This window comes from Somniosus microcephalus, chromosome 4 (genome assembly GCF_052327205.1).
Source record: "Somniosus microcephalus isolate GS21.2 chromosome 4, FLI_Smic_1.0, whole genome shotgun sequence".
Taxonomy (NCBI): Eukaryota; Metazoa; Chordata; class Chondrichthyes; order Squaliformes; family Somniosidae; genus Somniosus; species Somniosus microcephalus.
In genome coordinates this window covers 57,131,178-57,153,357 of record NC_140990.1, presented here as the reverse complement: position 1 = coordinate 57,153,357, position 22,180 = coordinate 57,131,178, and the positions used below count along the sequence as shown (strand labels likewise).

At 53.1% G+C, this 22,180-nt stretch overlaps 1 protein-coding gene and 1 pseudogene across 1 annotated transcript; both read left to right on the top strand.

Moving 5' to 3' along the window:
* LOC147118964 (uncharacterized) overlaps positions 1-6,745 on the top strand; it is a 32,168-nt pseudogene extending 25,423 nt beyond the window's left edge.
* Positions 6,746-9,310: 2,565 nt separating this feature from the next.
* LOC147118963 (uncharacterized) lies at positions 9,311-21,972 on the top strand. Its single transcript, XM_085984728.1, has 4 exons — positions 9,311-9,448; positions 11,744-13,393; positions 18,685-19,509; positions 21,118-21,972. The coding sequence occupies exons 2-4, from the start codon at positions 12,249-12,251 to the stop codon at positions 21,713-21,715; spliced, it is 2,568 nt and encodes an 855-aa protein (XP_085840854.1). The 5' UTR covers positions 9,311-9,448; positions 11,744-12,248; the 3' UTR covers positions 21,716-21,972.
* Positions 21,973-22,180: the final 208 nt, after the last annotated feature.

The window sequence follows — 22,180 nt, the reverse complement described above, 5'->3', positions numbered from 1 at the left end:
GATGCGCACTCGAAATGGCCTGAGGTCATCAAAATGTCCTCCACCACCACGGAGAAAACTATTGCAGTTCTATGGACCATTTTTGCCAGGAATGGCTTGCCAGAACAGATTTGCTCCGACAACGGACCACAGTTTGTGTCCGAAGAGTTCCAGAGGTTCTTGAAAATGAATGGGGTAAGGCATTACACATCCACCCCGTATCATCCAGCCACAAATGGATTGGCTGAGAGGTTCGTACAAACCTTTAAGGCAATAAAGGCTATGTACAATGACAACATTCCGCTGCAGCACAAGGTGGACAATTTCCTGTTCGCCTACCGGAATGCGACACATGCAGGCACCAACCAGGCCCCAGCCATGATGTTCTTTAACCAAAGGTTAAGGTCTCACCTGGATTTGCTCAGACCAAATGTACGAAGAGATGTTGAGAGTAAGCAATTCCAGCACATCCATGAGAAGCCAACAAGGAGCTTCAATGTAGGGCAACCAGTCTTGGCCCGCGACTACCGAACATAAAAATGGCAGCCAGGAACGATATGCACACGGCAGGGCCCAGTAATGTACACAGTGGACGTTGGGGAGAGCATCGTGAGACGCCATGCTGACCAGATCCTAGAGTCACAGGAACAAGTCAACCCCATGCCTCGCCCATACGTACCTGGTGATGAACCCGACGTACAGGTCGCATCTACCCCAGAAACAGTAGCATCGGAAGCTGGTGAACCAACCGACGACAGGGGGCCAGAATCATCTCCGCACCAAGAGCAAGACACTCGGGAAAGACGCTATCCAGAAAGGATCAGGAAGCCTCCCCAAAGACTGAATATATAAATAGACTATTTTCAGCTAATGTTGCATGTTAAAAGTGTTAATTGTAATTAGTTTGATATTTAATTGTTAAATGAGTGTTATGGTACTGTTAATCTAAAAGGGGAGGAATTGTAATGTATATACCTTTAAGGGGAACTTGAGGCGGATCGCCACCTAAACGGGCGCAATCCACTTTTCCGTCCGTGGACAATAAATCGGGCACCTTGCCTTTAAGAAGCATGCTGCCTTTAAGGCATGACAAAGGAGTGGGCGTCGCCCTGTGTGTACTCAAAAGCGCGGGCGTCGCCCTCCTGTTTTCGGGTTTAGCAGAGAGAGGAGCTGGGGCAGCCATCTCTCAAGAGAATGTAATAAAAGCCATGTGTTCCTCAGATCGGTTCGGCCTCCATTCGTGTTCCGCGGCAGCCTCAACATTGGTGACCCCGACGCTCAGAACGTATTCCGAGCACTGCAATGGCGGACACGAACGCAGTTTCCGTGAAACTGCCGGAGTTTTGGGAAAACCAGCCCGAAGCCTGGTTCCTCCAAGCTGAGTCCCGATTCCGGCTGCGACACATCACCACAGATGGAACGAAGTATGACTGCCTCGTCGCATCACTCGGTAGCTCCACAGTCACGAAGGTCTGGATAGCACTGCAGAACTCACCAGAGGAGGGCAAGTATGCACATCTTAAGGCCGCGCTCCTTAAAAAATTTACGACCTCGACATACCAGCGAAACTGCCGCCTCCTCGACCTTCCAGGCCTCGGTGACGCCTCACCATCAGACCTCCTCTCCCACATGCTCTCACTCACCGACGAGAGCCCACCCGGGTCCCTCTTCCGCAAGCTGTTCATCCGCCAGCTACCTCCCAGCATCCGCCCAGCGATCGTGGCGTCTGGCCTCACGGACCTAGAAGCCCTGGCCGACGAGGCCAACAAGCTGCTGTCCGCTCACTCCAGCCGCGACGTCGCTCCGGACCTGGCAGCCACAGCCTGGGCACGCCCCTCACCGGGCATGCCACGGGGCCCACAGGGCCTTCGCGCCCCACAAACCCGGGCTACTGTTACTAACACGCACAGTTCAGCGCCAGGGCACACCTCCCTGCTCCTTCAAGTCCGCCCCCGTACCAGCCCCCGCGATGGCCGTGGGCCACGCGGGCTCCCTGCTGTACGTCACGGATGACAAAACCGGCCGCCGGTTCCTGTGCGACACTGGAGCTCAGCACAGCATCATCCCGGCCTCCGCCCTCGACATCCAAAAGGGGGAACGAGGACAGGCGCTGGCTGCCTCTAACGGCTCGGACATCCGGACGTACGGCACCCGCACAGTCACCCTCGACCTTGCTGGTCGCCGCTACCGATGGGAGTTCATCACTGCCAAGGTACTCTCCCCTCTCATCGGCGCAGACTTCCTGTGCGCCCACGGCCTACTGGTAGACATCCCTCGACACCGCCTCGTGGACATGAACACCATGTTCCCCCATCCTGGGCGCCATGGCCCCCCGTCAACCCGCCGACATGGCGTCACAGTGCCACGCCCGGGCCACGGGTGACTACTCGGCACTCCTGGCCGAATTCCCGGCCCTCACCAACCCAACCTTCTCCGCGGAGGTCGCCAAACACGGGGTGGAACACTTCATCCCCACCACAGGCCCCCCAGTGTACGCCCACGCCCGTCGGCTGGACCCGGCCAAACTGGAGATCGCGCGGACCAAGTTTGCCACTATGGAACAGCTCGGCATCATCCGCCGCTCCAACAGTCCCTGGACCTCCCCACTCCACATCGCCCCCAAACCAGGCGGGGGTTGGCGCCCCTGCGGGGATTACCGCCGCCTCAGCGATGCCACCACCCCTGATCGGTACCGCGTGCCGCACATTCAGGACTTCTCGGCTAGACTGGCCGGCCGCTCAGTCTTTTCCAAAGTCGACCTGGTGCGCGGCTACCACCAAGTCCCCGTCCACCCCGCGGACGTCCCCAAGACGGCCGTAATCACCCCCTTTGGGCTTTTCGAGTTCCTGCGGATGCCCTTCGGCCTCAAAAATGCGGCCCAGGCATTCCAACGGCTCATGGACTCGGTCATTCGGGACCTGAAGTTCCTGTTCGTCTACTTGGACGACATCCTGGTAGCCAGTTCCTCCAAGCAGGAACACCTCGAACACCTTCGCATCCTTTTCGGGCGCCTCAGCGACCATGGGCTCCTCAGCCCAGCCAAGTGCCAGTTCGGCCTGGACAAGATCGACTTCCTCGGCCACCACATCACCCATGCTGGGGCCATTCCCCTGCCCACCAAGGTGCAGGCCGTCCAGCAATTTCCCCGCCCCACCACCATCAAAGGACTCCAGGAGTTCCTCGGGATGGTGAATTTCTACAACCGCTTCATCCCCAAAGCGGCGTCCCTCATGAGGTCCCTGTATGAAGCCCTCCGCGGCAGGAGCGGCAAGATGGCGGTCGAATGGATGGCAGACGTATCAGCCGCCTTCAGCTGCACCAAGACCGCGCTCGCTGACGCCACCCTGCTCGCGCACCCACGGCCCAATGCCAGAGTAGCGCTCACCACGGACGCCTCCGACCACGCGGTCGGCGTCGTGTATGAGCAGTGGGTCGACGGCGCCTGGCAACCACTTGCCTTCTTCAGCCGCCAACTACGCCCCCCGGAGGTCAAGTACAGCACCTTTGACCGCGAGCTCCTCGCGCTGTACCTGGCAGTCCGCCATTTTCGGTTTTTGCTGGAGGGCCACCCCTTCACTGCGTTTGTCGACCACAAACCCCTGACATTCGCAATGGCAAAGACAACCGACCCCTGGTCCGCCAGGCAGCAGCGCCAGCTCGCGGCAGTGTCCGAGTTCACCATGGACATCCAACACGTCTCCGGCCGAGACAACGTGGTAGCCGACTGCCTCTCCCGCCCCGCCATCCACGCCGCACACCTGGCAGTCGACTACGCTCAACTCGCAGACCAGCTCACGGACCCTGATCTGCTCTCCGCACCTACCAACCTACCAGGGCTATGCCTGGCCGACGTCGCCTGCGGCCCGACCGCAGTCACGGTCAAGTGCGACATATCCCTATCTCAACCTCGGCCCGTCGTCCCAGCGTCCTGGCGCCGCCGGGTATTCGAGATTCTCCACAACCTCTCCCACCCCGGCGCCCGCGCATCCATCAAATTGGTAGCCAACCGCTTTGTCTGGCACGGCCTTCGCAAGGATGTGCGTACTTGGGCCAACTCCTGCCTAGCCTGCCAACGGGCCAAGGTGCAGCAACACACGAAAGCACCCCTCGAGGAGTTCACCGTCCCTTCACGTAGATTCGACCACATCCACGTGGACATCGTTGGGCCCCTGCCGCCGTCGCAAGGCCACACGCACTTGCTGACGATCGTCGACCGCACCACGCGCTTGCCCGAGGCAATTCCACTGACCTCTACCACCACCGCCGACATCGCCAGAGCCTTCGTCAGACCTGGGTCGCACGGTTCGGCATCCCCTCCGACATGACGTCGGACAGAGGTCCGCAATTTACCTCTCAACTCTGGACCGCCATCGCATGCAATCTCGGGGTGACCATTCACCGCACCACAGCGTACCACCCCCAAGCCAACGGACTGTGTGAGCAGTTCCACAGATCCTTGAAGGCATCTCTTCAAGCCAGCCTCCAGGACGGCACCTGGACCGACCGACTCCAGTGGGTCCTCCTCGGCCTGCGCTCCGCGGTTAAAGAAGACCTCCACGCATCGGCAGCAGAGCTCGTGTACGGCCAGCTGCTGCGCGTACCCGGCGAGTTCCTGCCCACCGCCACGACACCCTGGTCAGCCGACCAGCAACGCCACGACTTTGCCTCACCGGCGCTACAGTTCGCCCCGGTGCCCATTGCCCGGCCCGGCGAATCCACCTCACACGTCCCGCTAAGCCTGCGCCAGGCACGGTTCGTTTTCGTCCGGCATGATGCCCACCGCGGACCCCTTCAACCCCCGTACGATGGGCCCTACAAAGTGCTACAGGCTGGGGACAAATTTTTTGACCTACAAGTGGGTGACAGGACTGAAAAGTGTCAGTTGACCGACTCAAGCCAGCACACTCGGAGCCCGGTGAGCAGGTCCCAGTAGCTCGTCCACCGCCACGCGGCCGACCTGCCCTCAAGCCAGTACACCCGGCTGCTCCACGCCCGGCCGTTCCACGTCCACCGGCGTCCTACAAGAGCCGCTCCGGCCGGCCCATCAGACCGCCGCACCGTCTCGTCCACACCTCCTAAGCGGAATCTGGGGGGAGCTGTGTGGCGGATCGCCACCTAAACGGGCGCAATCCACTTTTCCGTTCGTGGACAATAAATCGGGCACCTTGCCTTTAAGAAGCATGCTGCCTTTAAGGCATGACAAAGGAGCGGGCGTCGCCCTGTGTGTACTCAAAAGCGCGGGCGTCGCCCTCCTTCTGTTTTCGGGTTTAGCAGAGAGGGGAGCTGGGGCAGCCATCTCTCAAGAGAATGTAATAAAAGCCATGTGTTCCTCAGATCGGTTCGGCCTCCATTCGTGTTCCGCAGCAGCCTCAACAAACTACCTTTTACAGCTCAGGTATACTGCAGTACCGGCAGTGACCACACCTGTATATAGCACTGAGTAGTAATCTGTACAGATCAGTTCCACTGTAAGCCACGTTGAGTAAACACCTGTTGTACCGTTTCTCCAGCAGTCTGTGGCTTATTCTACACGGACGCAACAAAGTCCAATCTTTTTTTTTCGTATGATAGTGGGAAAGTAAATCAAATGTCAATATCTAAGTCAGATATCCAGGCCAAAGCTTCCTGTGTAACAGTGTGGGTATCTTGTCGGCTGCCTGTGAATTTCCTCTGAGGGCAGTGCTCAATGATGGGCTCCAGGGTCTGATCAGGAGCTCCACAGTCACATGATGGGGATGCTTTAATCTTCCATCTATGGAGAAGGTGGCAGCATCTACCATGACCGTTTCTGAGGTGGTTGATGGTTGTCCACTGTTTGCGAGGAAGGTTTGATCCGATGACTATTAAACGCTCCCCAGGCTGCAGGTTCTGTGGCTGATCCCAGCCCTCGCCCTCTCCATTCGTTCTCAGAAGACTTTGTCCCGAGTTGAGTCTCTCTGGAGATGGTGCTGGAGTCGATGGGGTTTGAAACATTCACTCAGTGGGTCTCCTCACTGTGCTCTCACCCTCCACCTTTAATGATCACCAATGGGATTGGGTTGGTCCCTTTTGAACCGTTTAGGGTTCTGGGCAGGGGGTCCATTGCCCCCCTAGTGTTTCCATTGACTGTTGAACCCTTAGCTGTGAGTCTGTGCACTTCCCCAGATACCTGAGGGATTCGAGTGGTGGGAGAGAACACAAGGAGTCTCTTTATACAGAGGGTCTCCTTATTTCACCCGATTGGTCTTCAAGGGGTGGAGGAGGTGACCCCGGGGCGGGGGGCTGATGCTGATCTGGACTTGTGTGGAGGGAGTGAGATATCAGGGCTGAAACTCCACTCCTGGTCCATCGCTGCCACTGGTACATTTCGCCCGGTGAATACGGCGGACTCCCCGGGTTTACACTCTCCCCTCATTTAAACATAGATGGTGCAGTGTGGGAGGTGAGGGAGGAGTCTGCTCATTCCCAGGGCAGATCAGACAAAGTGCTTTGAGTGATGCGTCCAGCAGTGAAACTGAAACCAAACCAAAGGGAACAAATAAAGATCCAATCCAAGGGAACAAGCAACGGGACAATGGGAAGAAACCACAACCGGCCCAAAAGTGGGATAATCTCCCCAAAAGGTCGGTCTGGACAGTTAGAAACTCCTCCTGGTGACTGTGTGCCTGCAGGACTCGGCTTCACTCCAGTGTTTAAAGGCACAGAGCGCTGGCCTCACACCCAGGGGACAATGTGTGGGAATTCCAGGGGCAGTGAGGACATGCCTGGAAATACCCCGGAGCAGTGAAAGCCCACTGGGCCCCAGGACACGCTTATCAGAAAACCCAGGCAAATTCAAAACGAAGTTTGCAGGCGTGATGCTCTATTCACACATCGAAGGTAAGAGATGCTGTGGGTCACACACTAAGCCCAGTAGCTGAAAGTAATTAACAGATTGAGTTCTGTGTTTAGTGATCCTGGGTGTGTTACCGATACCTTCCCTGGATACCAAGGTTAGGAGAGGCATTCTGGAATGTATGGGGAGCTGGGACTTGTCCATGAGAGTAACCAAAGGTATGAGAACTGAAATAATCTAGAGTTAGAAAGGAGAAAAGGCCCAAAAATGGAGCAGACAGTAACAGGACATCAATTAGTCTCTTCTTATCTTGGAGAAATCAAATATTCAACACACTGTGTATTTGAAGCAAAGCTGATTTATTCGACAAATATCCAGAATATTAATAACTCCAATAACTGGGCTGGAGTTTAAGATCAGCAGAAACCAACCTCAAATGTCAGAATGTACGTGGTTTAGTCCTGGATGTGATTAACAGCAGCAATAACAGCAGAATCCAACCCTTGCAGTCACTTGTGAACTCGCTGGTGTGTCAGCAGGTGGGATGAACGTTTGAATCTCTTCCCACACACGGAGCAGGTGAACGGCCTCTCCCCAGTGTGAACTCGCTGGTGTATCAGCAGGTTGGATGACCGAGTGAATCCCTTCCCACACACAGAGCAGGTGAACGGCCTCTCCCCAGTGTGACCTCGCTGGTGTCTCAGGAGATCAGCTGTGCTTTTAAAGCTCATCTCACAGTCAGAACATTTAAATGGTCTCTTATCAGTGTGAACAAGTTGATGTGTAGCGAGGTGGGGTGACTGAGTGAATCCCCTCCCACACACGGAGCAGCTGAACGGCCTCTCCCCAGTGTGACTGCGTCGATGAATTTCCAGCCGGGATGGGGAATTGAATCCCTTCCCACAGTCCCCACATTTCCACGGTTTCTTCGTGGTGTGGGTGTCCTTGAGTCTCTCCAGGTTGGACGATCTGTTGAAGCTTCGTCCAAACACAGAACACACGTACGGTTTCTCCCCGCTGTGAATGGTGCGATGTTTTTTCAAGGCTCTGTAACTGGTTTAAGCTCTTTCCACTCAGTGCACTGGAACACTCTCACTTGGGAGTGTGTGTCTCGGTGCTTTTCCAGTCACATTGATGTTTGAAATCTTTTCCCACAGACAGAACAAACGTTTCTCCTTCCAGATTCAAAGGCTGATGATATTCGGGTCCTGATGAATCGAGTGTATCTGTCAGCTCTTCACATGGTGTTTGGTTTGAGTTTCCGGTCTGTAAATCCTCCCCTTCTAATACCCTGTAAAAGGAGTTTACAAAAGTCATCACTGGAAGTACAGGATAGAAATTCAGAACAGACAATTCTAGTTTCTATGGAACATTCTTCCCTCTCTTGTTCCCCAAAAGCTGTAAATCTCCGTCCCTCACACTCTCCCTCATCCCTGTGATGAAATCCAAACCCATCACACTATCTCCAACATGTTTTCCTCTGCTCCCAGTTTTGCTCCTCCCCTGACGGTGCAGACTCGGGCTGGGTTCAGTTCTACACTCACTGGTTCCCCTCCCTCTCCTCCCCTGGAGATGCTGACTCTGGCTGGGTTCAGTTCTACACTCATTTGTTCCCCTCTCTCTCCTCCCCTGAAGGTGCTGACTCTGGCTGGGTTCAGTTCTACACTTACTGGTTCCCCTCCCTCTCCTCCCCTGAAGGTGCTGACTCTGGCTGGGTTCAGTTCCACACTCACTGGTTCCCCACCTTATGAAATGCTTTGGGCACTTTGTTAAACACACACACAGCAGACGCACATTAATCTGATGGGAGATCACTGACACACAAGCAGCCAGCGGTGTGGAGCCTCCTGAGAGTCCGGCACCTTTCCAGCCAGTATTTACAGGAGCTGGGGCACAGAAAAGAATCTAATTGAAATTAGTGATTATTTATTCACACAAACCAAGCCCCAAAATAATGAAAAATTTCTACTTTAATTACAGACACTTCCTGACCAATCTCTATTTCTCCTCTATTTACAGACACTCCCTGACCTGCCACTATTTCGCCTCCATTTACAGGCGCTCCCTGACCAGTTCCCATTTCTCCTCCATTTACAGACACGCCCTGACCAGTCACCGTTTCTCCTCCATTTACAGACACTCCCTGGGGATTTCCCAGCACTTCCTGGTTGTCCCGGAGTTTGTGTCTTATACTGGCGGGTAGTTGTGGGGAAGCGGATAATTTTGAGTGTTTTAATAATGGGGCCTGGGGCCGCACTCGGGGTGTGAGCGGCCCGCGTCCCCCCGGGGTTCATGAACCCGCTCCCTGAGCTCTCTCACCTGATGTGTCAGCGGCTGCTGCCAAGGTTCGCGTATGCTCAGCTCTCACTGCCCGGGTGATTGACGGGAGGTCCGGACCAATAGGAAGAGCGGGGCGGGTGGCGGGTACTGCAACCAATGGAGGTGCAGCAAGGGGGCAAGACCTGTGGAGCAGCTCACCTGTTCCGGTTTAAAGGTTAAGCCCGCCCCTCACACACTCCGATTGTTTGGAGGACCCGCCGCCGCTCTGTCCTCCAGCCCGCCCCACTCTTGTTATTGGTCCGGAGCTCCCGTCAATCACCCGAGCAGTGTGAGCTGAGCATGCGCGGACCTTGGCAGCAGCCGCTGACACATCAGGTGAGAGAACTCAGGGATAAAAACAGAAAACGCTGGAGGCACTCCGCAGGTCAGGCAGCATCTGTGGAGAGAGAAACAGAGTTACCGTTTCAGGTCGATGACCTTTCGTTCGAACTGGAAAAAAGCAGGAAATGGAACAGATTTTAAAGCAAGTTTAGGGGCTGGGAAATGGGGGAGGGGATGAAAGAACAAAAGGGAAGGTCTGTGAGGATAGAAGGCAGGAGAAGTAAAGAGACATGAAGAGATATTCAAGGCAAAAGGAGATGGGACAGGTTAAGAAACAAAGGATGGCTCTAGATGAAGTGTGAATTGTGCTGGCAGAATGAAAGACAGCTGCCATGTGGCAGAGAAGAACAAAAGGCACAGACAAAAAGTGTGGATAAAAAATATATATGACAGGGGCTGAGGTTATGATCTGAAATTGTTGAACTCTATGTTGAGTTCAGAGAGCTCAGGGAGCAGGTTCATGAGCCCCGGGGGGACGCGGGCCGCTCACACCCCGAGCTCAGGGAGCGGGTTCATGAACCCCGGGGGGACGCGGGCTGCTCACACCCCGAGTGCGGCCTCAGGCCCCATTATTAAAACACGCAACATTATCCACCCGCCGCTTCCCGGTTTCTCCCGATTCACTCAGCAAAGGGGCCCCGCGCCAAACTCCGGGACAGACAGGAAGTGAGGGAGCGTCTGTAAATGGAGGAGAAATGGTGACTGGTCAGGGAGTGTCTGTAAATGGCGGAGAAATGGTGACTGGTCAGGGAGCGTTTGTAAATGGAGGATAAGTGGACACTGTTCAGGGAGCGTCTGTAAATGGAAGTGAAATGGAAACTGGTCAGGGAGCGTCTGTAAATAGAGGAGAAGTGGACACTGGTCAGGGAGTGTCTTAATGGAAGTGAAATGGAAATGGTCAGGGAGCATCTGTAAATGAAGACGAAATGGTGACTGGTCAGGGAGCATCTGGAAATGAAATAGGAATGGAGACTGGTCAGGGAGCATCTGTAAATAAAGGAGAAATGGTGATTAGTCAGGGAGCATCTGTAAATGTAGGTGAAATGGAGACTGGTGAGGGATCGTCTGTAATTGAAGGAGAAATTGTGACAGGTCAAGGAGTGCCCCTCACCAAAATTGTGAGATATTACAGAAGAAAGCTTATAAGGAAGGACAGTGTATTGGAAAGAGGGTTAGAGTTAGAATCAGTACTTTCTGAAAAGGAAAACAAGGAGAACCAGTGAGTGTAGAACTGAACCCAGCCAGAGTCAGCACCTTCAGGGGAGGAGAGGGAGTGGAACCAGTGAGTGTAGAACTGAACCCAGCCAGGGTCAGCACCTTCAGGGGAGGAGAGGGAGTGGAACCAGTGAGTGTAGAACTGAACCCAGCCAGAGTCAGCACCTTCAGGGGAGGAGAGAGAGAGGAACCAGTGAGTGTAGAACTGAACCCAGCCAGAGTCAGCATCTTCAGTGGAGGAGAGAGAGAGGAACCAGTGAGTGTAGAACTGAACCCAGCCAGAGTCAGCAACTTCAGGGGAGGAGAGGGAGGGGAACCAGTGAGTGTAGAACTGAACCCAGCCAGAGTCAGCACCTTCAGGGGAGGAGAGGGAGAGGAACCAGTGAGTGTAGAACTGAACCCAGCCAGAGACAGCACCTTCAGGGGAGGAGAGGGAGAGGAACCAGTGAGTGTAGAACTGAACCCAGCCAGAGTCAGCATCTTCAGTGGAGGAGAGAGAGAGGAACCAGTGAGTGTAGAACTGAACCCAGCCAGAGTCAGCACCTTCAGGGGTGGAGAGGGAGGGGAACCAGTGAGTCTAGAACTGAACCCAGCCAGAGTCAGCACCTTCAGGGGAGGAGAGGGAGGGAAACCAGTGAGTGTAGAACTGAACCCAGCCAGAGTCAGCACCTTCAGGGGAGGAGAGGGAGGGGAACCAGTGAGTCTAGAACTGAACCCAGCCAGAGTCAGCACCTTCAGGGGAGGAGAGGGAGGGACACCAGTGAGTGTAGAACTGAACCCAGCCAGAGTCAGCACCTTCAGGGGAGGAGAGGGAGGGGAACCAGTGAGTCTAGAACTGAACCCAGCCAGAGTCAGCACCTTCAGGGGAGGAGGAAAACTGGGAGCAGAGGAAAAAATGTTGGAGATGGTACAATGGGTTTGGACTTCAGCACAGGGAGGAGGGAGAGTGTGTGGGATGGGGATTTACAGCTTTCGGGGAATGAGGGGGGAAAGAATGTTCCATAGAAACTAGAATTGTCTGTTCTGAATTTCTATCGTACTTACAATGATGACTTTTGTAAACTCCTTTTACAGGGTATTAGAATGGGAGGATTTGCAGACAGGAAACTCAAACCAGACATCACGTCAAGATCTGACGGAGTCGCTGAATTCATCAGGACCTGAATATCATCGGCCTTTGAATGTGGAAGGAGAAATGTTTGTCTGTTCTGTCTGTGGGAAAAGATTTCAAACATCAGAGTGACTGGAAAAGCACCGAGACACACACCCCCGAGTGAGAGTGTTCCAGTGCACTGACTGTGGAAAGAGCTTTAACCAGTTACACAGCCTGAAAAAACATCGCACCATTCACATTGGGGAGAAACCGTCCGCGTGTTCTGTGTGTGGACGAGGCTTCAACTGACTCTCCAACCTGGAGCAACACAAGGACACCCTCAGCACGGAGAAACCGTGGAAATGTGGGGACTGTGGGAAGGGATTCAATTACCCATCCCTGCTAGAAATTCATCAACGCACTCACACTGGGGAGAGGCCGTTCACCTGCTCCGTGTGTGGGAAGGGATTCAGTCTGTTATGCAACATGCTCAGACACCAAGGTGTTCACACTGTTGCCACACAGTTTAGTAGCTCCATGTGTGGGAATGTATTCACTCAATTGCCTAACCTGCTGAAACACCAGCGAGTTCACACTGACGAGAGTCTGTTTAAATGTTCTGACTGTGGGAACTGCTTTAAAAGCTCTGAGGAACTGATTAAACACGAGGGCATTTGCACTGGGGAGAGACCGTTCACCTGCTCCCTGTGTGGGAAGGGATTCAGTAACTCCTCCAGCCTCACTGCACACCAACTTGTTCACTCTAATAAGAGACCATTTAAATGTTCTGACTGTGAGCAGAGCTTTAAAAGCAGAAAGCATCTGATGCAACACCAACGCACTCACACCGGGGAGAGACCGTTCACCTGCTCCGTGTGTGGGAAGAGATTCACTCAGTCATCCCACCTCACTGCACACCAACTTGTTCACACTGATAAGAGACCATTTAAATGTTCTGACTGTGAGCAGAGCTTTAAAAGCAGAAAGCATCTGATGCAACACCAACGCACTCACACCGGGGAGAGACCGTTCACCTGCTCCGTGTGTGGGAAGGGATTCAGTAACTCCTCCAGCCTCACTGCACACGAACTTGTTCACTCTAATAAGAGACCATTTAAATGTTCTGACTGTGAGCAGAGCTTTAAAAGCAGAAAGCATCTGATGCAACACCAACGCACTCACACCGGGGAGAGACCGTTCATCTGCTCCGTGTGTGGGAACAGATTCACTAATTCATCCAGCCTGCGGACACACCAGTCTGTTCACACTGGGGAGAGGCCGTTTACCTGCTCTATGTGTGGGAAGAGATTCACTCAGTCATCCCACCTCGCTGCACATCAACTTGTTCACACTGATAAGAGACCATTTAAATGTTCTGATTGTGAGCAGAGCTTTAAAAGCACAGCTGATCTCCTGAGACACCAGCGAGGTCACACTGGGGAGAGGCCGTTCACTTGCTCTGAGTGTGGGAACAGATTCACTCGTTCAACTTACCTGCTGTCACACCAGCGACTTCACACTGGGGAGAGGCCATTTACCTGCTCTGAGTGTGGGAACAGATTCGCTCGTTCATCTTACCTGCTGTCACACCAGCGAGTTCACACTGGGGAGAGGCCATTTACCTGCTCTGAGTGTGGGAACAGATTCACTCGTTCATCCAGCCTGCTGAGACACCAGCGAGTTCACAAGTGACTGCAGGGGTTGGATTCTGCTGTTATTGCTGCTGTTAATCACAGCCAGGACTGAACTATGTTCATTCTGACACTTGGGTTTGTTTCTGCTGATCTTAATAACCCCAATAACTGGGTTTGAGTTTAATATTCTGATTATCTGTCGAATAAATCAGCTTTGTTTCAAATACACAATGTGTCGAGTATTTGATTTCTCCAAGATAAGGGGAGACTAATTGATGTCCTGTGACCGACTGCTCCATTTTTGGGCCTTTTCTCCTTTCTCACTAGATTATTTCAGTTCTCATACCTCCGGTTACTCTCATGGACAAGACCCAGCTCCCCAAACCTTCCAGAGTGCCTCTCCCAGCCTTGGTATCCAGGGAAGGTATCGGTAACATGCCCGGGATCACTAAACACAAAACCCAGCCTGTTAATCTCTGTCAGTTACTGGGCTTAGTGTGTGTCCCACATCATCTCTCTCATCTTCGATGTGTGAATAGAGCATCACGCCTGCAAACTTCATTTTGAATTTGCCCTTGCCCGGGTTTTCCGATGAGCCTGTCCTGGGGCCCAGTGGGCTTTCACTGCTCCGGGGTATTTCCGGGCATGTCCTCACTGCCCCTGGAATTCCCACACATTGCCCCCTGGGTGTGAGGCCAGCGCTCTGTGCCTTTAAACACTGGAGTGAAGCCGAGTCCTGCAGGCACACAGTCACCAGGAGGAGTTTCTAACTGTCCGCACCGACCTTTTGGGGAGATTATCCCACTTTTGGGCCGGTTGTGGTTTGTTCCCATTGTCCTGTTGCTTGTTCCCTTGGATTGGCTCATACGACAACCCTCTCATCCCAGGAATCAATCTAGTGAACCTTCGTTGCACCGCCTCTAAGGCAAGTATATCCGTCAGCATGATCCCGTTTGACTGTTGGTCGCAAACCTCCTAGCCCTGCCCGACTCTTCCTATTGGTCCAGAGCTCCCGTCAATCACCCGGGCAGTGTGAGCTGAGCATGCAGGGGCACCGGTGGCGACTGTGGGTGAGGCTGCAGGTGAGAGATGGGTGGAGGGAGCGGGTTAATAAACCCCGGGGGGAGGCAGGCTGCACACACCCTGAGTGCAGCCCCAGGCCCAGCCCGGTGAAAACACTCAACATTATCCGCCTCCTCACAACTACCCGCCAGTTTAAGATGCAAACTCCAGCATAACCAGGAAGTGCTGGGAAATCCCCAGCGGGTCAGGGAGCGTCTGTAAATGGAGGAGAAATGGAGACTGGTCAGGGAGTGTCTGTAAATGGAAGGCTAATGGGGACTGGTCAGGGAGCGTCTGTAAATGGAAGTGAAATGGTGATGGTCAGGGAGCGTCTGTAAATGAAGGAGAAATGGAGACTGGTCAGGGAGCATTTGTAAATGAAAGATAAATGGTGACAGATCAGGGAGTGTCTGTAAATGAAGGAGAAATGGTGACTGGTCTGGGCGTGTCTGTAAATGTTGGAGAAATGGTGATGGTCAGGGAGCATCTGTAAATGAAGGAGAAATGGAGACTGGTCAGGGAGCATTTGTAAATGAAAGATAAATGGTGACAGATCAGGGAGCGTCTGTAAATGAAGCATAAATGGTGACAGATCAGGGAGCGTCTGTAAATGAAGGAGAAATGGTGAAAGGTCTGGGCGTGTCTGTAAATGTTGGAGAAATGGTGATGGTCAGGGAGAACCCTTCACCAAAATTGCAGGATGTTACAGGGGGAATGCTTGTAGGGATGGTCAGAGTTTTGGAAAGAAGGGTAGAGCCAGAGTAAGCACCTTCTCGGAGGAGAGGGAGGGGAACCAGTGAGTGCAGAACTGAACCCAGCCAGAGTCAGCACCTTCAGGGGAGGAGACGGAGGGGAACCAATGAGTGTAGAACTGAACCCAGCCAGAGTCAGCGGCTTCAGGGGAGGAGAGGGAGGGGAACCAGTGAGTGTAGAACTGAACCCAGCCAGAGCCAGCACCTTCAGGGGAGGAGAGGGAGGGGAACCAGTGAGTGTAGAATTGAACCCAGCCAGAGTCAGCACCTTCAGGGGAGGAGAGGGAGGGGAACCAGTGAGTGTGGACTGAACCCAGCCAGAGTCAGCGCCTTCAGGGGAGGAGAGTGAGGGGAACGAGTGAGTGTAAAACTGAACCCAGCCAGAGTCAGCACCTTCAGGGAAGGAGAGAGAGGGGAACCAGTGAGTGTAGAACTGAATCCAGCCAGAGTCTCCAGTACCTCACCAAGTGGTAATTCTGAGCTGTGAGCCTGTACTGAAGGTGCTGTGTGATGGTGGGGTTCGGCCCCAGTCACTGTTTGCCCTCCAGTATCTCACCAAGTGGTAATTCTGAGCTGTGAGCCTGTACTGAAGGTGCTGTGTGATGGTGGGGTTCGGCTCCAGTCACTGTCTGCCCTCCAGTACCTCACCAAGTGGTAATTCTGAGCTGTGAGCCTATGCTGAAGGTGCTGTGTGATGGTGGGGTTCGGCCCCAGTCGCTCTCTGCCCTCCAGTACCTCACCAAGTGGTAATTCTGAGCTGTGAGCCTATACTGAAGGTGCTGTGTGATGGTGGGGTTCGGCCCCAGCCACTGTCTGTCCTCCAGTACCTCACCAAGTGGTAATTCTGAGCTGTGAGCCTATACTGAATGTGCTGTGTGATGGTGGGGTTCGGCCCCAGTCACTGTCTGCCCTCCAATACATTGCTAATTCTGAGCTTGTGAGCCGATACAGCGAGCTGCCAACATTTCGACCATGGGGAGCAGCACAGCCGCTGGCCCTGGCTGATTCTCTCTGGCAAAGCTGAAGCCAATGGTAGCAAAGCAACAACAACTTTCATTTACATAGCGCCTATAACGTAGTAAAACCTTCCAAGGAGCTTCACTCGAGCAGAATCAGTCAAAAACTGACACCGAGACAAAGGAGGAGACTTTAGACAATGTGGAAAATTGCCCAGGAATGTCCTCTCCCCAAAAAGCAGGACAAATCCAATCCGGCCAATTACTGCGCCATCACTCTACTCTCAATCATCAGCAAAGTCATGGAAGGTGTCATCGACAGTGCTATCAAGCGGCACTTACTCAGCAATAACCTGCTCACCGATGTTCAGTTTGGGTTCCACCACGACCACTCGGCTCCAGACCTCATTACAGCCTTGGTCAAAACATGGACAGAAGAGCTGAATTCGAGAGGTGAGGTGAGAGTGACTGCCCTTGACACAAGGCAGCATTTGACCGAGTGCAGCATCAAGGAGCCCGAGTATAACTGGAGCCAATGGGAATCAGGCGGAAAACTCTCCACTGGCTGGAGTCACACCTAGCACAAAGGAAGAGAGTTGTGGTTGTTGAAAGTCAATCATCTCAGCCCCAGGACATCGCTGCAGGAGTTCCTCAGGGCAGTGTCCTCGGCTTACCATCTTCAGCTGTTTCACCAATGTCCTTCCCTTACCATAAGGTCAGAAGTGGGGGTGTTTGCTGATGATTGCACAGTGATCAATTCCATTCACAACTCCTCAGATAATGAAGTAGTCCATGCCCACATGCAGCAAGACTTAGAAGACATTCAGGCTTGAGCTGATAAGTGGCAAGTAACATTCGCACCACACAAGAGCCAGGCATTGACTATCTCTAACAAGAGAGAGTCTAACCACTGACCCTTGACATTCAACGGCATTACCATCACTGAATCTCCCACCATCAACATTCTGGGGGTTACCATTGACCAGAAACTTAACTGGACCAGCCACATAAATACTGTGGCTACAAGAGCAGGTCAGAGGTTGGATATTCTGTGGTGAGTGTCTCATCTCCTGACTCCCCAAAGCCTTTCTACCATCTACAAGGCACAAGTCAGGAGTCTGATGGAAATACTCTCCACTTGCCTGGATCAGTGCAGCTTCAGCAACACTCAAGAGGCTCAACACCATTCAGGACAAAGCAGCCCGCTTGATGGGCTCCCCATCCACCACTTGCCAAGGGCCGCGAATGCTCAGCTCACCTTCTGTTGTTCTGGTTTAAAGGTCAAGCCCCGCCCCTCGCACACTCCGATTTATTGGAGGACCCGCCGCCTGCTCGGTCCTCCAGTCGCGCCCCGCTCTTCCTATTGGTCCGGAGCTCCCGTCAATCACCCGGGCAGTGTGAGCTGAGCACGCGCGGACCTTGGCAGCAGCCGCTGACACATCAGGTGAGAGGTCAGGGAGCGGGTACATGAACCCCGGGGGGACGCGGAACGCTCACACCCCGAGCTCAGGGAGCGGGTTCATGAACCCCGGGGGGACGCGGGCCGCACACACCCCGAGCTCAGGGAGCGGGTTCATGAACCCCGGGGGATGCGGGCTGCTCACACCCCGAGCTCAGGGAGCGGGTTCATGAACCCCGGGGGGACGCGGGCTGCTCACAGCCCGAGCTCATGGAGCGGGTTCATGAACCCCGGGGGGACGCGGGCTGCACACACCCCGAGCACAGGGAGCGGGTTCATGAACCCCGGTGTGACGCGGGCTGCTCACACCCCGAGTGCGGCCCCAGGCCCCATTATTAAAACACTCAACATTATCCGCTTCACAAACACCTGGGGTGGGCCTCAAGCCCCGAACAAGAGCCTCCGGGCTGGGCGTTTGCCCCGAGTGGGGCGGCAGCTGCGGGGCTTTCTCCCGGTGACAGGCCCGGGGTAATGGACGCCATCTTGAGAGGCTCAGGGGGCAGCAGGCGCATGCGCGGCCCCCTTGGCCAGGAATCAGGAGGAGAGAATCTTGTCAATTTCTATCCTGGACTCACAGTGATGGCTTTTGTAAACTCCCTTTACAGGCTGTGAGAAGGGCAGCATTTACACACCGCAAACTCAGACCAAACATCACATCAAGATCTGACAGAGTCACTCCATTCATCAGAACCTGAATATCATCGGCCTCTGAATGTGGAAGGAGGAATGTTTGTCTGTTCTGTCTGTGGGGAAAGATTTCAAACATCAGTGTGACTGGAAAAGCACCGAGACTCTCACACCCGAGTGAGAGTGTTCCAGTGCACTGACTGTGGAAAGAGCTTTAACCAGTTACACAGCCTGAAAAATCATCGCACCCTTCACAGTGAGGAGAAACCATACACGTTTTCTGTGTGTGGACGAGGCTTTAACCGATCGTCCAACCTGGAGAGACACAAGGACACTCACACCACAGGGAAACCGCGGAAATGTGGGGACTGTGGGAAGGGATTCAGCTCCCCGTCCTGACTGGAAACTCATCGGCGCATTCACACCAGGTAGAGGCCGTTCACCTGCTCTGTGTGGGAAGGGATTCAGTCAGTCATCACACCTTCTGACACACCAGCGAGTTCATACTGGGGAGAGACCGTTCAGTTGCTCTCATTGCGGGAAGAGATTCGGGCAGTTATCTAACCTCACTGGCCACCAGCGAATTCACACGGGAGAGAGTCCATTCAGTTGCTCTCAGTGCGGGAAGAGGTTCGGGCAGTCATCTAGTCTCACTGACCACCAGCGAGTTCACACTGGGGAGAGGCCGTTCACCTGCATTGTGTGTGGAAAGGGATTTGCTCGATTAGCCAACCTCTCTAAACACCAACTTATTTACACTGAAAAGAGACCTTTCAAATGTTCTGAGTGTGAGAAGAGCTTTAAAAGCACAAGAGATCCACTGACACACCAACACACTCACACTGGGGAGAGGCCGTTCACCTGCTCTGTTTGTGGGAAGGGATTTGCTAATTCATCCAACCTGCTGACACACCATCGAGTTCACACTGGGGAGAGGCCGTTCACCTGCTCCATTTGTGGGAAAAAATTCATTCAGTCATCCCACCTGCTGACACACCAGCGAGTTCACACTGGGGAGCGGGCGTTCACCTGCTCCGTGTGTGGGAAGGGATTCAGTGATTCATCCACCCTGCTGAGACATCAGCGAGTTCACACTGGGGAGAGGCCATTCACCTGCTCTGTGTGTGGGACGGGATTCATTCAGTCATCCCACCTGCTGAATCATCAGCGAGTTCACACTGGGGAGAGACCATTCACCTGCTCCGAGTGTGGGAAGGGATTCACTCGGTCATCCCACCTGTTGAAACACCAGCGACTTCACAAGTGACTGCAGGGGTTGGATTCTGCTGTTATTGCTGCTGTTAATCATATCCAGGACTGAACCTTGTTTATTCTGACAGTTGGGGTTTGTTTCTGCTGAACTTAATAACTTCTATAACTGGGCTGGAGTTTAATATTCTCGATAAACATCAAATAATTCAGTTTTGTTTCAAACACGCAGTGTGTCGAGTATTTGTTTCCTCCAAGATGAGAGGAGATGAACAGAACTGGAAAATGTTGGAAAAGTAACAGATTTTTAAGCAACTTTTTCCATTTCTGATGAAGGGTCATTGACCTGAAACATTAACTCTGTTTCTCTCCCCACGATGCTGCCTGACCTGCTGAGTGTTTCCAGCATTTTCTGTTGTTGTTTCAGATTTCCAGCAGTCACAGTATTTTGCTACAGAAAATCGTCTGGTGGATGCTGATTCGCTCAATTCCTTCAAGCGAGAGCTGGACCTGTTCCTGGCTGGGGTGGAGATCACCTCTTACAGAAGGTTGGTACTGCAGGGATTTCAGGGCCAGTGTGATCTCCTGGACTAGTTGCGATCACCTAGATGGGTCGGACAGGAATCGAGAAGATTTTTTTGGCCTGGGTTTTTACTTGTATTTTTGCCTCTCCCAGGAGCTCACGAGATTTCGGGAGGGGTGGAGTGTATATTGTGATACACAAGGTATCGCCAATGTGTGGGACTGGCTGGATGGACCAGAGGGTCTTTACCTGTCCCTCATTGTTCGGATCTTCCATTCACTAATCTGGTCTTTCAAAGGCGGGGCTTTTACCCAGCATTCCCCGTGGTGGGGAATGTGCCACACCCAGACTGCAGGAGCCCAATGCGCAGGCGCGGTACCGGACTATGTTTGGAGCATGCGCAGTATGTGTACCGGGGAAGGACAGAGGTTGGACATGGGGTCCTTGCAGCGCGGAATAGACGGCGAAGCGGAGTGGCGTAATGGACCGGCAAGTGGGCGGGGCGGGTTCATAAACAACTGGAGAAGGCCGCAAGTATCGGATAATAACCTGAGGATCCCGCGTTTGCAGCTACAGGACTTTCTCCGGGTGACTGGCCCAGGTTAACGATCGCCATCTTTGTGCAGCAAAGCGGAAAGATTCAGTGCGCCGCCATCATGATTCAAAACATATCAGAGCGACTGCACGGCCATCTTAGTATAAAAAGATAAAGGTTTCACGGTCTGTTCCCAACCGGGTCCCAGTGCCCGGGTGAGAGAATCATTGCTTCATTTATTTTACACTTATTCTCCACACACAGCGTCACGATTTGACAGAGTCAGTCGATTGATCAGGACCAGAATATCATCGACCTTCGAACGTGGATGAGAAATGTTTTAACCAGTTACACAGCCTGAAACAACATTGCATCATTCACAGCGGGGAGAAACCGTATACAGAAGAATTCATAAGAAGCAATGATAGGCCATACGGCCCTTCGAGCCTGTTACATGTTCTGTGTGTGGACAAGGTTTCAATTGATCATCCAACCTGGAGAGTCGCAAGTTTACCTGCACCACGGAGAAACCGTGGAAATGTGGGGACTGTGGGAAGGGATTCAATTACCCCTCTCAGCTGGAAAATCATCGATGCACTCACACGGGGGAAAGACTGTTCACCTGCTCCGAGTGTGGGAAGGGAGCCACTCGTTCATCCAACCTGCTGATGCACCAGCTCATTCACACCGGGGAGAGGCCGTTCACCTGCTCTGTGTGTGGGAAAGGATTTAATCGATCATCCAACCTTCTGATGCACCGGCGCATTCACACTGGAGAGAGACCGTTCACCTGTTCTGTGTGTGAGAAGGGATTCACTAAGTCATCCGACCTTCTGATACACAAGCGAGTTCACACTGGGGAGAGGACATTCACTTGTTCTGTGTGTGAGAAGGGATTCACTAATTCATCCGAGCTTCTGATACACCAGCGAGTTCACACTGGGGAGAGACTGTTCACCTGCTCCATGTGCGGGAAGCGATTCACTCAGTCATCCACCCTGCTGAGACACCAGCGAGTTCACACTGGGGAGAGGCCATTCACCTGCTCCGTGTGTGGACAGGGATTCATTCAGTCATCCAACCTGCTGAGACACCAGCGAGTTCACACTGGGGAGAGGCCGTTCACCTGCTCCTTGTGTGGGAAGGGATTCACTCGGTCATCCCACCTGCTTAGACACCAGCAAGTTCACAAGTGACTGCAGAGATTGGATTCTGCTGTTATTGCTGCTGTTAATTGCATCCACGACTGAACCGTGTTCATTCTGACAGTTCAGATTTGTTTCTGCTGATGTTAAACTCCAGCCCAGTTATAGGGGTTATTAATATTCTGGATATATGGCTGATTGACTTGTTGGGGTTGCAGTGTCCCTTTAAGAACCGCAGTCTGTGATCATTCCCCTTAATTCAGGGACTCCCATCAGAAATTTGTTTGCAATAAAATTATGAACTTTTACTTCAATGCTAAATTGAGCTTTCGTACAAAATCTACAATTCAATATCTGAAAGGTTTCACTGATTAACATCTCCAATTAGAAAGTGCTGATTAATCCTCGCTGACAGTTCTCACTGACTTGAAGATTACACACAGTGGCACCTCCATTATCCAGCAGAAAGAAGGGGAATGGGAATTGGTGGAGAATCGAGAGTCCCCAAATGTTGCC